The 15,826-nt window shown below is 37.9% G+C and overlaps 1 protein-coding gene across 1 annotated transcript in view; it reads left to right on the forward strand.

Annotated features, from left to right (window-relative positions):
• ST7L (suppression of tumorigenicity 7 like) overlaps window positions 1–15,826 on the forward strand; it is a 156,254-nt gene that overhangs the window by 14,659 nt on the left and 125,769 nt on the right. Inside the window, exons 3-8 of the mRNA XM_063450783.1 lie at window positions 2,921–3,083; window positions 3,882–3,936; window positions 7,428–7,543; window positions 12,160–12,238; window positions 12,934–13,088; window positions 14,648–14,745. Of these exons, the coding sequence (XP_063306853.1) occupies window positions 2,921–3,083; window positions 3,882–3,936; window positions 7,428–7,543; window positions 12,160–12,238; window positions 12,934–13,088; window positions 14,648–14,745 (666 nt within the window). The remainder of the gene's footprint in view (window positions 1–2,920; window positions 3,084–3,881; window positions 3,937–7,427; window positions 7,544–12,159; window positions 12,239–12,933; window positions 13,089–14,647; window positions 14,746–15,826) is intronic.

Here is a 15,826-nt window from a genome sequence, read left to right on the forward strand (position 1 = left end):
TGTACTTTTATCTCTATGTATTGTACATATACACTCCACTAACCCAACTGTGAGACAATGCATTCTATCTACTAAGACTATACATAAGTAATCCTTGCTACTAAAGTTGCTTGAAAAGTAAGGAACATTAAAAATTAATTTTTACCAACCTAAATAAATGCGATTTTCTTCTAAAAGTTTTTTTTTTTTTTAACCTTTCAAGTGTGAGTCATTGTATCTTAAATCGGCACTGTCATGCCGAACTTACCTTTCCCCAATCGATTCCTCTTCTCTCCCTCTCTCAGGATCTGTTCTTCATTTCTTCCTGTCTGCTCTAGTTTTCTTTAAAAATTAAGACAAAGTAGGGACTATTTCTCTTCTGGACGCTTCCATTGCCTTGACCAGCGGAGGAGCAAAGTGTGCTTTGTTTCCGGTGGTCAGAGCAATTTTCCCATAATCCTTAGCTTTACTCCCTGTCCCCGCGATGCTTCCTGTCAGTATTGCCGAACGTCCTGTCACTTAGACAGAACGCCGGCAAAACTGCCGAATTGCATCCTAACACAATGAGAACAGTTTGTTCATTTATGTTAGGACGCAATTCGGGAGTTTGTTCGGATCGCAATTTCATTCGAATGAATGAAACTCCGATCCTATTCATTGCCGTGGCTGCATCTTGCAGCCGCTTAGTAGATAGCTTCCTAATACAGTGGGAATTAAGGAGCTATCTACCAAAAGGCTGAAAGACCTAAATAGGTCTTTCAGCCACATTTACTAATACTAAGTAAAGATTACTTAATATTAGTAAATTCAGCCCCTATTTGCTTTAAAGTGGCTGCTCACTGTAAAAAAAAAACAAAAAAAAAAACAAACTATTGCCCCCACCCCTGAACGGCGGGTGGGGGCCCTAAATAAGAATGTGGAGGGGGGACCTACTCTCCTCCACCCAGCACCCACCCCTGAGCGGCGGGTGGGGGCCCTAAATAACAATAAGGGGCGACCTACTGTCCTTCCTCCCCTGCCCCCCACCCCTGAGCAGGGGGTGGGGCCATAAATGAGAATGTGGTGGGGGAGGACCTACTGTCCTCTCCCCAGCCCCCACCCCTGAGCGGTGGGTAGGGGCCAGAAATCACAATGGGGGGGGGGCTGCTGTCCTCCCCCCACCCCTGAGCGGTGGGTGGGGGCCATAAAGATAATGCTCCCTGCTGCTTCTATCTTTACATATTACAAGGAGGGAGCTGCGTACCGGTAGCTCTCTCCTTGTAATAAACTAAACAAACGAACAAACAATGATATTTAGTGTTAGTTTGTTCGTCTGAAATTCCTAGTCATTCATTCGTCTTTCTGACGAATGAATGAATAGATGAAATTCCCATTCGCAAAGTGTTTTTACTGGGCATGTTGCGGGAATCTCACAGTCTGTCTAGTGCGGGCAGATGACGTGTCCCAGAGGGACTTCACAAGATGGCGGCGCCCTGAATATAGATCGGGGCAAAATATAAATAAAGATTAAAAATAGGTAATATGGGGGGCTTAGGGGCATTTAGGGGTGACTAAGGGGTCGGTTAGATGCAGTTGAGTCTGGAGGGGGGTTAAAAAAAGCCCCAAAAAACAGGATTCGGCCATGACAGTGCCGCTTTAAGTTAAAGATTCACTATAGGCACCCAGACCACTTCATCTCATTCAAGTGGTCTGGGTAAAATGTCCCAGTCCTTCAACCTTGCTGCTGAAAATATTGCAGTTTTAGAGAAACTGCAATGTCTTAATTGCAGTGTTGAGACTGCCTGTGGAGTTTAAAGGACCACTATAGGCACACAGACCACTCCAGCTCAATTAATCAATGAAGTGGTCTGGGTGCCAGGTCTCCCTACTTTTAACCCTGCAGCTAAAAACATAGCAGTTTCAGAGAAACTACTATGTTTATACTGCAGGGTTAATCCAGCCTCTAGTGGCTGTCTCACTGACAGCCACTAGAGGTGCTTCTGCGATTTACACGGAGTAAATCGCACCTATTTGACGCTGGACGTCCTCATGGAGTCTAGCGTCCAAGATCTCCATAGGAAAGCACTGAGTAATGCTTTCCTATGGGCGGGTTTGAATGCGCTCGCGCGCACCTATGGCCGCGCATGCACATTCGCCTCCCCTCGGAAGCAGATGGCGGGGGAGGAGAGGTCACCAGGCGCTGGATTAAGGTAAGTGGTTGAAGGTGTTTTAACCCTTTCAGTGCCGAGGAAGGTGGGCACTCAAAGAGCCTATAGTGCCAGGAAAACGGGTTTGTTTTCTTGGCCCTGTAGAATCTCTTTAACACAGTGGAACGACACTGGACATCCTCCCGCTTTGCATGAGGATGTCCAGTGTTTTAAATTTTTCATGTGCACGAGTTGCTTGCTGCGCATGTGCATTATGTTCACACTGGCAGAGACTAAGCCGAGGGATTTCAGCAATGGAATCAAGGAAGTGTATTAAAGGGTTTTTAATTCTGGAGGAGCTGCATGGAGTGGGAAGCAGAGGAACACAGCTTTATGTTCCCAATATATGAGAACTTATTGGTGTGGCATTTCATTTTGTGCCTGTTGCTGTTGTCATTCAACAGGAGGAACATCTAAAGTTTAATTATAAATATATTTATTTTGTTATATTAGTGTTATTTAAGAGATTCTCAACACCAATATATATAATGTCCAAGAGAAATTAACTCAGAAGGCTTGTAGTCTTGTGCAATATCCTTTATTTGCCTTTATTTGTGCAAAGGTACAGTCAACGTTTCAGTCCGACTTGGACTTTTTTTTAAGGTCTAAAGTTTTTCAAGTGCCAAAACATAATTTAAACTGGGGTTTACCAACACGTTTTGTTGTGCATGCTTCATGAAACGGATGTTTCGATGTTTATTTTTTTTTCTTGTTAAACTAGAAAATGTTTTTTTGTTTTGTTTTTTTGTTTTTAGGTGTTTGAATGGTGCTACTTCAAGAAGTACGGCACGTCTTTCATTGAGCAGGTATCTGTAAACCATTTGCGTCCGTTGGTGGGTGCAAATGAACCTGGAATGTCTTCAGGGAGTTTCTTTCCAAGCACCGAAGACAATGACACCAGCAGGCAGAGCTTGTCAGGTGACTATCACTGAGTCTAAACCTCACGTGTTAACAAAAAAATGTTAAATAAGAATTGCTAATGTCTGGAACGGTTTATGATGCTGTCCTGTAAGATCATCAAATGAACTCGATACACTTTGCAGACCTAGAAGGTCCTAAAAGCAGAAGTTAGTTATTTCCATCCGTTTGACTTAATATTAATCATAAGTATTAAGTAAGATTCAATAAGTCATTTCATGGGTGTCTGTCAGGTTTCTTTAGATAAGTTAGAATTTTTAAAACTTGGCTCACATGCGCGTGCAATTTCAAATAGTGATTAAATATATATATATATATATATATATATATATATATATATATATATATAAATAAAAATGTATTTCTTCAATAATAAGGATAGGGTAATTTTGTTTTTAATAGAAACTTGCATACATCTTTATACTTTAAACATTTCACAGGAAATTTGCATTTAATTTAACCCCTTTATATTACCTGTGCATAATGTTATTTGTAAAGTTCTGCATATATGTATTGCATGGAAAAACAAAAGGGATGGAAATATTTGACTCTTGTATTTCAAACTTGTGTATGCGTAAGATTTCTAGTGAATGAGGTCATATAGAATATTTAGTATGTACAAGACTTGCTGGCAGTGAAATTGTTAAACTGAAGCGTGGTGTAACTCTGCTTTGGATAAGATGGCATGCATCTTTTATTAACCTTTGCTTATAGTAATAAGCTTTCATTATGAATTTTATGCTGCTTTAAAAGTGCTAATTTCTGATTGCAGAAGTAATACTTTATGTGCTTTTCTAGAGTGCAAGGTGTGGAGAAACCCTTTAAATCTGTTCAGAGGAGCCGAATACAACAGGTAAAGATTTACGCTTAATTTTATATATTATATTATGTTTTCTAATATTTTAGTCTAAATTGCCTAAATATTTAAATTTTTTTGTTTTTTTTTGTTTTTTTTAAACATACACAGGTTGAACAATATGTGATGGTACCTGCAGCACCCCACTGTGTTTTATGTTATAATGCAACAAAATATGTCCTATTTTATCCTTCTCCATATGTAAATAAGTAAATTATTCTATTGTTTGACTGTATGCAACAAGGTAAACTAGCTAAGCCTTATGTTCGTTGACTCGGGTATGTTCTGAATACCCTGTGCCTCATCTAAACATAGGATACATTATTTCTCACATAGTTGGGTATCACCAGAATTTCACCACATAAAATAAAAATTATAGTGTTCTCTGTTTACAATAAGTGGAAGTAATAAAAGGAGATATACTCACTGGTTGAGAGCAAAAAAGGTTTTGTTTAATCCATATATCATTATTTAAAAAGTCTGTATTTAAAGTGAAACGCATTTGTGTGCTACTCATTTTATGGTTTTATACTTTATTTTCAATAAAATTTAAGTTTATTACCATATTGGACTTTGCTGATTTAATCCAGAAGGTTCTCACATCGAATTCCTTGGTGGGGAAACACACCACCCATGCTATATGGATTGAGCAAAACCTCTTGCACCCAACCAATTAGTGGTGGAGAGGACCTATGCAAGGAGCGGCCTTCCTCTCCCCTTTCACACACTATCCACCTATGGCCAGAAAGTAGAGTCTCTGGTTTGGGTTGTCCAAGCTGCCTATCTACACTAGAGGCCTCTTGAACTACTTTTAGATTTGTGGCTTCTCTTTGATTACCTGCATCAGAATTAGTTTCTCCTGGACAATACTTTTAGATATTTTGCTCCGTAGCATGCTCCTCATAAAATATAGGTCTTGGTGACATTTGGTTGTCCACCTTGGGATCCCAACCAATCCAATTACTGCTTCCTGACTTTCCCTAGACAGGGTCATACTGAAATAAAATGCGTACTTCATATGGCATAACCATCTTCTGATCACAGCTGTTAAGCAACTATACATTCCTTTAACTGCTTGTCTGGTTAAATCCATGAAAATTCATCAAAACTCATAGGATATAATTTTACCCAGCAGCCAGTGAATGATCTCGATTGCACTGGTACAGAAGCCAAGTAATGTTTGAGGGCTAACAAGTGGTATATTTTTGCATTTCGTTTGCTGAAGGCAAGACTGAATGGAAAAACAAACTGAAACACACAAGAACTGTAGATGGTTTGAATACAGGCCTGGCAGTCCCAACCGAATTAAAGAGAGATTTTGAGATTCTGTTAGTGGCAGGGGCACACATTTCTGGTTTTCAGAAAGGATCCAAAGAAATGTACTAAACAAGACTCCACTATCCTTCAATGTGTAGTAGTTTTACCTATAGTTTAGATATTGTTTGTTTTGTCCATTTCATTATATTTAAATTACATGTGGTATCAATTCTATAGGTCTTCTTAGTATGTGTCTAATGTATGCTTTCTTGTTGTATATGATACGTCAGTGTTTATCATAGTCATTCACGTACATTCGCTTCTGACATTTATACTTCTGTTCCAACATACCTGTTACCTCTCTTTGCAGTATTTATACTGGACAGTTATTGTTACCATATTTTTACTGACTTGTATTTGTCATATTTTTGGAGGTAGACTCTATTTGCATTGGGTTCAGATTTTTGTAATCCGATTCTGCATTGGGTTTAGATTGTTGTAGGCTTTATCTGCATTGAAGTTTTCTATCTGCATTGGATTTAGATTGCTACATTCTGACCAAGTTAGATTAAGATCATGTAGTCTCTATCTTTCTTGGATTCAGACCACCGTCCTTTCTAAGTGCATTGCCTTTTGATAATCTTTGGATTGGAGTTACATCACATAGTCTCTCTGTCTGTCTGCATTGGATTAAGAGCACCGTTGTCCATATCGACATTGGATTTAGATCAGCTTAGTGTGAATCTGCAATGAATCTAGATCACCGCAGTCTCTAAATGTATAATGAAGATTTTTTTTTCGTTTGTTGTTCCATTCTGCACGTAGAAGCCTGAGACACATACAGCTGTATTTTAATTGCGGGTGCAGAGTCAACATTTCAAAAAGTATTATCTTTTCATTTAAAACTGGTAAATGTTCACCTAGATATGGAAATTCAACTTCAATTTGCTTCTCATTGTGTTAGGAGAGACACTTACACAGGGGACCCGAGGGACTGTGGCATTTATCTTATAAGTTCCTAGGCATTAATAAGCATGTTGCATTCCATAATAACAATTCTCCTGAGATTCTTGACCTTCAAGAAGAATGGATAAAAGTGATAAAAGCTTTCCTTGAGACATGCCTTTGAAACCAGATGAGCTCATGTGATGGTGGAAAAGAAATGCTTCAATGTACCTTAATGTAAAACCACTTGATAGTTGTTTTAAAGAAATGTTGATATGAAGACTTAGGATTTCTGGGGTTGACTTCTTTTGTTGGAATACATTCTTATTTTGCCAAACATAACCGTAAAAATTACATCTTCACTAGAGATGTTTTATACTACGTCATAGGCGTGCGCACTGGGTGTGCCTGGGCACACCCTAATCCCCGCAGCCCACGCATGGATCGAGGCTGGGGGGCTATTTCCTAATCTGTCCCCCCCACACACAATCACTCCCAACAAATTCACACACACAGCACCCTCACACACACCGCACACTAATAGAACCCTCACACACCGCACACTAATGGAACCCTCACACACACACAGCACACTAACAGAACCCTCACACACACAGCACACTAACAGAACCCTCACACACACAGCACACTAACAGAACCCTCACACACACAGCACACTAACAGAACCCTCACACACACAGCACACTAACAGCACCCTCACACACACAGCACACTTACAGCACCCTCACAGATACAGCACCCTCACAGATACAACACACACAGACACAGCACACTTACAGCACCCTCACACACAGCATGGTGTTAATTGCATACTGCGGAGAGTTAAACATGCACAATGTACACAAATAAACCTTTTAAAAGCAAACGTTTTGCTGATCATATTTGCTTCTATTTACATTTAGTATATTTGTAATAGTCTGTTTATTTTATTTTGTTATTTTAAGGAGTGGGTAACTTTTTTTACATATAGTGCACCTATGAGACTTTGTAGGAAATTCCAGGTATTTGAGATGCTTGTGGGTGAAAGGACTTGATCAACCCCTGTGTTAGTTTTGATAATGTTAAAATGTATATCTGTCTGCAAAAAGCAAGGTAATACCACCCAAAATTTTCAAGCACACAGTATTTTTTTTTTTCTTGAAGCGCTGCCAGGCTGTTAACACTACTGTGATCATATCTTTGTTTTGGGAATAAATATAAGCATGTCTTAATTTCCATTATTTGTAACCTTTGATCTTTTTGATGGTTTTTTTTTTTTTTTAAAGGTACACGTGGGTTACTGGGAGAGATCCTCTAACATACTATGATATGAATCTGTCAGCACAAGATCACCAGACATTTTTTACATGTGACACAGACATGTTGCGACCGCCTGATGCTGGTATCAAGTTTCTTCCTGTTGCCTTGTTCCACCTCGTCCAAACTTGTTTTTTTTATTTTATGTTTTTAAAAAAAATTCAAGAACACTTTATTAACCTCAAATAAAGAAAGTGCAAAGAAAATTACAATTATAAGTAAGAATTGTAGGGAATTCATACCATTGGTTACAAAATATGCAAATTGAAAGAATTCCAATATGAATTTTCTTTAAAATTGAAATTCACTTTGAATTCCTGCCAATTTACACTTTAAATTTTATTCTATATTTTAGTAAATAATCCTGAGAGTGGTTGCGGCCTCTTTGCATTTGCTTGCATTTCACAGAATGCTATATCATTTGGATGTACCATTTACCCATTCTTGAAGGTTTATATTTGTGAGCAGCATTCATTTAAATGTAATCATGTTTCTGTATGCAGTATGTGTGTGTCCATGTAGGGGTGTATTTGGATGCACTTTTGCCATTGAAAAGCAGTAGTGGACTTGTGTGTAGTGTTTGTGTTCAGATGTAGGTGTACTTTTGTGTATTGTGTTGGTGTTTGAATGAAGGGGTGCATATATATATATATAATTATTTTTTTTTTTTAATACAGAAGTGTGTGTTTGTAATCCTTGAGTTTAATGCAAAAGTGTGTTTTTGTATGTTGGCTTTTATATGTGGGTGTACATCTGTGTGTATTATTGGTGTTTGACTGCAGGGGTGTATGTAATGTTTGCGTTTGATTGCACGGGTATGTTTTCTGTAGTGTGTGTGTGTGTGCTTGATTGCTGGGATATATGTACATATACACATACATTTTTACACAGGTAGACACATGTACACACTGATGCATACACACACGTGATTCTTATATTTTTAGCCAGCCTCCTGTTAAAAGGTATGTTATGTGCAGGATGGTGGCTTCCCTGGAGTCCTGCTGCTGAATCTCACGGGATAATGGGGCTGGCTGGAGCTGGGTCTTTTGTAGCTCTCTCTCCTGCCTCTGCCACTAGCGTGGCTGTCCCTGTAGCTGGGAGGAAATTACCTCACTTCCTCCCAGCCCTGCCAATGTTCACCGAGCACCTGTTCACCAATACTCATCGGATGGCTCTGAGTGCATGGACCACCCAATGGGCTCCCTTAACATTGGGTAGTTCCATCGCTGGTATAGTCTACAGTGTTGATGGGTAACTTTGACATTGCATATATTTGTGATCTACATTTCCTTTCATGAACATCATATCTGGAAGTGGATTTCAAAGATATTTGTAGTGTCAAGATTATATAAAGTTGTTTATCTTTATACTATTATAATTGATGTAATATATATATATTTTTTTTTTTTTAAATTTCAGGTCAGTATATTGAAAGAACGTTCTAACTTTAAAAAAATATTCAGGAATATTCACTAAAGTGGGAATTCAAAGTGTTTTTCAAATTTAAGACCAAAAATAGCCAAAATGAAAATAGAAGTGACTTGGAAAATGTTATTTTGGAGTAATGATTTTGGCTATTATTACCTTAATTTGGAAATTCTTTTTGAAATTCCAGCAATACTCACTTAAAGGGAATGTCCAGTGCCAGGAAAACAATCCGTTTTCCTGGCACTGCAGGATTCCTCTCCCTGAAAACCCCTTCAGTGACTTACCTGAGGCAGCGACATGTCCCACGTCGCTGCCTTCTCCTCCCCCGCCGCTCCACCTTCTGCCTACGTCGGCCGGTGGGCGAGACTGATACCGCTGGCCGAGAAGACCTAATGCGCATTAGCGCACCCCATATGAAAGCGATTTTCAATGCTTTCCTATGGGGAATTGAGCGACGCTGGAGGTCCTCACACAGCGTGAGGACGTCCAGCAACGCTCTAGCACAGAAAACCTGTGCTATAGAGCAGGAAGTTCCCTCTAGTGGCTGTGTAATAGACAGCCACTAGGGGAGGACTTAACCCTGCAAGGTAATTATTGCAGTTTATAAAAAACTGCAATAATAACACTTGCAGGGTTAAGGGTAGTGGGAGTTGGCACCCAGACCACTCCAATGGGCAGAAGTGGCCTGGGTGCCTACAGTGTCCCTTTAGGTGAGTATCCCTGAGTATTTTTAAAGTTGGGTGTGTTCCTTTACTATTTTAGATTTAGTCCCACCCCATTAATTTTAATAAAAAATCAAAACATTAAACTTGCCTTTTATTCAGGCTGGGACATATTGCATGCAGCGAATGCTATCTCTTCTGAGATCATCAGTACTGATTATCTTGCCCCAATCCAAAGCTTTTGGGGCATTACAGGCTCTTGACCACTACAGACATTAGGTAAAACGTTCTCCAATACTGCAATGTTTCACTTTTGGGCTCGATGGACCAAAACTAGTTCATTAAAATGCAGTTATTTTTGGGCCTATAGTGTCCCTTTAATTGTAAGGAAATGAAGCGCAAATGCACAATATAAATAAGACATAATAATAATTATAGTAATATCTACCTATAGATGCGTGGACTAGTTGCAATTTAATAATGAAGGGAGACAAAGCTTGCAACAGGCCACAAATATGGCTCATTTATATTCCTTAATAAATCTAAATTAAGCTAATTTACAGCTGAATAGGATTCATGTAACTGAATGATTGCTTTTTCCTTTTCCCTGATTCTAATACATGAGAGAATGTCTTTGCTGCAGCTCACATTAATTTGTGTCTTTTATTTGCTTAATCAATCTCCCAAAATATAATTCCATTTACCTGAATTTTGTTAAATTGGAGGCTCATGTGAATCAATTTGTCAAATTCAGGAAACATTAGCTTTCAGCTAACAGGGTGACTTGTTAGATCGGAGGAATTTGATCTCCATGTACAAAAAGACTCCATTGTCTCCTATGTGAAGCCAAGACTAATATTTTGTCTGTACAGAAAAACTCTAAATACTTTCCATTTCGTCCTTTCATAGTCTGCCTTTTTACTAGAATTTCTGAAATTAATATCCAGCTTCATTTTTTAATATTAAAATGCTCTCTATAGTATGAAGCTAATATTTCAGCATTATTAATAGAAATTTGTGTATGTTTTGCCAATATCATGCATGATATTTTTTATTGCTGGAACACCACTTTCAATTATTGCCTCAGTGAGGAGATAGAGAGATATATCTCTCTATTTGATTTTTCTCACCACTTCTGGGTGGTATATTTATTCCTCATTCTCGGGTCCTCTACCAGAGGCCTGGGAGTCTGATGGTTCTGCGCAGTATCTTGGCTGTTTTTAGAACAGGACAGCGATCTCAGATGATCCACCTGGAATCTGTTAAAGCCACTCCCCAAACTTGGGAGTCACTGCCCTGAGTTCTCATATCACAACTGGGACTACTACTGCCTTCACTTTCCACATCCTCTCTAGCTCCTTTTTCAGTCCTTGGTATTTGTCCATCTTATGTTCCTAGTTCCTGATGTTATAGTCACTGGGTATTGCTACATCCACTACGACTGCAGTCTTCCGTTCCATATATATATATATATATATATAATTGCTGAATGTGACTGCCTGTTATTGAAATTTATTATATTTCTTACAATTTGTATATCTAAATACATCAAAGACTGTTATGTTCCCCATTGGAGTATGTTCAATCGAGTTTCTTGAAGCCAAAGCTTCACCACAATCGACTGTAGAATACAAGTTTTAGGTACTTTGTCCACGTTTGATGTGCATTGACATTACTTTAACACTCTAGTATATTGATTGCCTTTATGGATGCATTGGTATATCTAAAGATATGGCAAGCTATAGTGACAACAGGAATGTAGAAAGCCATTGTTTTGTCCCATACGATTAGTTCATACCAACTCTGCCTGGTATTTACTGGCTAGTTTTATTTTGGCAGTGGTTTTTATATCAGTAGCTGATAAAATGAAAGTTGATAAGTTCTAAAATAGTTTAAAACCAAATGTAGAAAACATTCAAATACACAAAATGATCAATCACAAAGAGGAGATTGACAAGTATTATTAGAGCAGCACAAGTAGATTAGCTGCTGATGTATCCTTTAAACTTCAGAACCATTAAAATCAAATACATTTTTATGGCACATTGATTACTTCATATTGTATTTTCATTTATTGATTTGGTCATTTTTAATTTATTTTTGTTTTCAACATAAGCAGTAGCCACTACAATGATAAATAAATGTTATGACTAACTGTATTTTCTGAATGTGATTTAAAGGGACACTATAGTCACGCAGACCACTTCAGCTCAATGAAGTGGTCTGGGTGCCAGGTCCCCCAGGGTTTTAACCCTGTCAGATGTAAACATAGCAATTTCAGAGAGACAATTTACAAAAAAACTGTGATCTTCTGGTTCAAAGAGCTAAATATGGAGCAATCACCAGGGAAACCGATAGAAGGTCTCTAACTTTAACTTTAAACCTAAAGTTGCACCTATTTTTGTCTTGATAAATGTCCCACCTGGGCTCTTCCAGTGTCCTTTGTACCAGCAAGGGGGGGCGTTTAGAACCTGTCCAATTCTTGTAGATTTATTTTGATGCACATGTTTTATGAGGCTGACCCAAAAGTTTTCTCTCCAATGTTTGTTGTTTTTGTGCACACACAACAAACTCAGCATTTCACAATGTCATTCTATTTATTTTATTGTAGTTATGCAAAAAGCATGGAGAGAGAGGAGTCCTCAAGAAAGAGTAAAAGCTGCTTACCAAGCCCTGGAAGAATATAATGAGTAAGTGACACCTTGTGCTGCTGCAAAACAAGTCAATATGGAAAATAGCACTGCTTATTTTAGATTTTTTTTTATCTTTTCAGTTTTTCAGATCTTATCAGAAAGCTTTTAACCCCTTAAGGACACACAACATGTGTGACATGTCATGATTCCCTTTTATTCCAGAAGTTTGGTCCTTAAGGGGTTAAAGTATTCCTAATGCTGTAGTATTCGGGCCCCTCAAACACTGTAAATAAATAAATTTAAAAAAAGTTTTACTTGTTTTTTTTTTTTTTCCATCGCCGAGACACACTCTGTACAGCTGCCTGCTCCACCTCTGGTGACGTTGTCCTTCATGTTGTCTCCTCTGCATTGTCTTATAAAAAAAAAATGGGGATGAGAAGTGCAATCCGCAACAAGCACCGCACTTGTCTAATCAAATACTTCTCATGGGGAAGCATTGAATCCAATACTTTGTGTTGTTATATCAGTAGCTTATAAAATGAAAATTGACATCCTCATGTGTTGCATGAGGGTGTTGAGTCTGATTTGGTCTTTGCAGCAGATGCACCCTTCAGTGCCTGTTGAGAAGAGGTGTGGGTCCTTTAAGTGTGGAGTTTCTATTTTATCTATAAATAAAAATGTTGCTATACTGCATGTGCAGCATTCTCCAATCATATGTTTCTTTTATGGACAAATGTGGTTTCTATTCACAGCTGTGCAACAGCATATATTCTTTTGGCTGAAGAAGAGGCAACTACAATATCAGAGGCCGAAAGACTGTTCCAGCAGGCATTGCGAGCTGGAGAATCTGCCTATAAAAGGTCTCAACAGCAACAGCACATGAGTATACAGCATGAAGCTCAGCACAGTGAGTTACATCTTAGAAATAATGTATCCTAAGTGAAAGCAATCCTTTAATACAAAAAATGCCTATTTATACAAATACACATCTATTGACTATTCCCAGTTCAACAGGACTGGGCATATATTGCCAAATTGTACTATTGGCAATATATGCTGGTATTGCTGCGTCAAATTTTTTTTTTTGCATCTGAGCGTATCTACAGCACAAATTATGTTAAGAAGAAAAATGGTATGACAATAGAGAACATATTCTTTATTAAAATCGCTTGAAAAAGTTCTCTTGTCTGCAGTCTTTGCAAGCCCTCCCTTTCTAACCCCGTCCAGACTTTATGTGCCTGTCCATTCATAGTCTTCCCAATGCAGCTCAATGAGAAGTCTTTGCAAGGCAGGTGTGCTGGGCAATTGCTGCCTCTTGAGTTCGGTACGAATAATCTAACCAAACCAGGAAGTAACAGGACTGATTGTCTGACAGCCAAGGGGTGTAATAAGGTCAGTTTCTAAAAATGCCAATTTCTATTGAAATCTGCACTCTTTATAAAATAAAAAACACCCTTATCATGCATAAAGAACTTCAGCAAGCTGAATTACTTTACTGGTTTGGAGTGTTCATTGGCTGGCTGCCTTCACCTGATGGCAGCCTGTTTTATGATACAGATAGAATCTTTATGAAAAGCGTATGACCACCCTCCTAAATTACTTTGATATGTGATAGAAAGATGCTCCAAACACTTCCCATCAACTGTTGCAAATCTGTGCAGTCTCTCAGGAGCTCTATAGTCTCCCATTTAGTACTCTTGGGGCTTCATCATCCAGGGGCTGAAGATGGACCCATCTCCAATGCCTTTCCTCCTCCCCCCGCCCCCTTCTCCCTCCAGCATGCCGGTATGGCACAGGGTAGGGGGTTATAAAATTCATAGAAAATACTGTCCTAAATATATCATAAGACAAAGTAGGGACTAATTTGTCATATTGTACAGTCCATGGTTGAAAAATGCTGAGAAATAGTGAAACTACAGTTTTTGTAAAGAAGCATATCTTCACTCCCCAGGCTCTGTACACAACGTTGGCATGTCACCTTGGCCAGTCTTTACAAAATATGCAAAGGCCCTCTGAAAGTGACAGAGCAATTTTAGTGCAAAAATGAGTAGTAGTGTGATATTTTAAAATTACTTTATCTACTAGATTTTTCATTTTTTTTTTTTTCATTTTATAAGCTTTTTCACATTTGTAAAATATTTTTTACACATCCTTATTTATACAGTGAACTATAGAATGTACAGAATGAACGTCCCTTTAATCATTAATTTCTTCCGGCAATTTGAAATCTAGATTCACGACTTAAGCAATTAATTGTCAAGATACCGAGAGAGGATGTGAAAAGAGTGAGTCAGACGTCAAACAGACAGGTCGCAACTAAGGGATCCACTCTGCTGATAGGTGTTCATTGGTACACACTTCTCTGTGCTGTACTGTTTGTGAGAAAAACACACACTATTTAAAGACACTAAATATATTTTGGTTTCTTATTAATTTCATTTAAAGTTAAATATCTTTTATCTACAGGGAGAGACACCAATGTATTGGTTTATACAAAGAGGAGATTGGCAATGTGTGCACGCAAATTAGGAAGAATACGGGAAGCAGTTAAAATAATGAGAGATGTAAGTATTTAACATTTTTCCCCTGTGGGCATCATAGAAGCCATATAAAATCCACAACAAGCAGAAACCTTTTGGAAATGTACGTAATAACTGGCCATATCATTATTTATCTAACTTGTAAAACGAATCCTGTTGATACGATCTCTAATTTTAAAGGGGAGCTGTCACTACCCGCATTGTAATGTTTAGTTATCCCTATATTTAACAAACACATGTTTGTAAAGTCTTAAAAATAAATTAAAGGGACACAATAGTCACCAATTTTAGTTAACTCTGCTTATGCACGTGGTTGTGACTGTAACAGCCTGCATGAAAATAAAATGGTTTCAATTTAAGACATTCTAAATTAAACAGAATTTGCAATAAAGGAAGTGTAAACATTAGATTCATTTTTACAGTAAGTGTTTAATAAGGCTGTGTAAGTCACATGCAGCGAGGTGTGCCTAGGGCTGCATAAACAAAGTGATATAACTCCTAAATGGAATAGAAATGAGCAGATAGACTACAGGGGCATGATCTATATACTGAATCTGATTAATCAAGCTAAAGTTTTGTTTACTATAATGTCCATTTAAATGTAAAGAAAACGTACCACTGTATTTAACTCTACCCTGGAACATCCTGGATCATTATTATAATCTCTAGCCTTTGCACCTGTCAGTCCGCATAGAGAGAGAAGGAGAATTTAAATATTTATATTTCTCCTCCTCATTTGAATTGTATGCCCTGGATGGGCCAAAGAACTGGATTATGTCACTAAATTATCACAAAAAATGTTAAGGAAAACATGACAAAGTTATCAAAAGCTCAAGTTGATTTTCAATGCTTTGTGATGTGATGATTGTTCTGTAAGTCATCGTATATATTATGCATTAATGGATACAAAAAAAAATGGATACATTATAAAATTAAACCCAAGAAAGTGTGCTTTTAGATGTTTTTCTTCTCATTTTTGCAATATGCATAATGCAGACTCACTGGCTTGTTTAAATAGCTAGAAATTTATGTTATGTTCTGTACAAGTGAATACTATTTATTTATATGGGAAAATACTTAAATACACAATATTTGTGAGCTTCTA

Source organism: Pelobates fuscus, chromosome 1, assembly GCF_036172605.1.
Source record: "Pelobates fuscus isolate aPelFus1 chromosome 1, aPelFus1.pri, whole genome shotgun sequence".
Taxonomy (NCBI): Eukaryota; Metazoa; Chordata; class Amphibia; order Anura; family Pelobatidae; genus Pelobates; species Pelobates fuscus.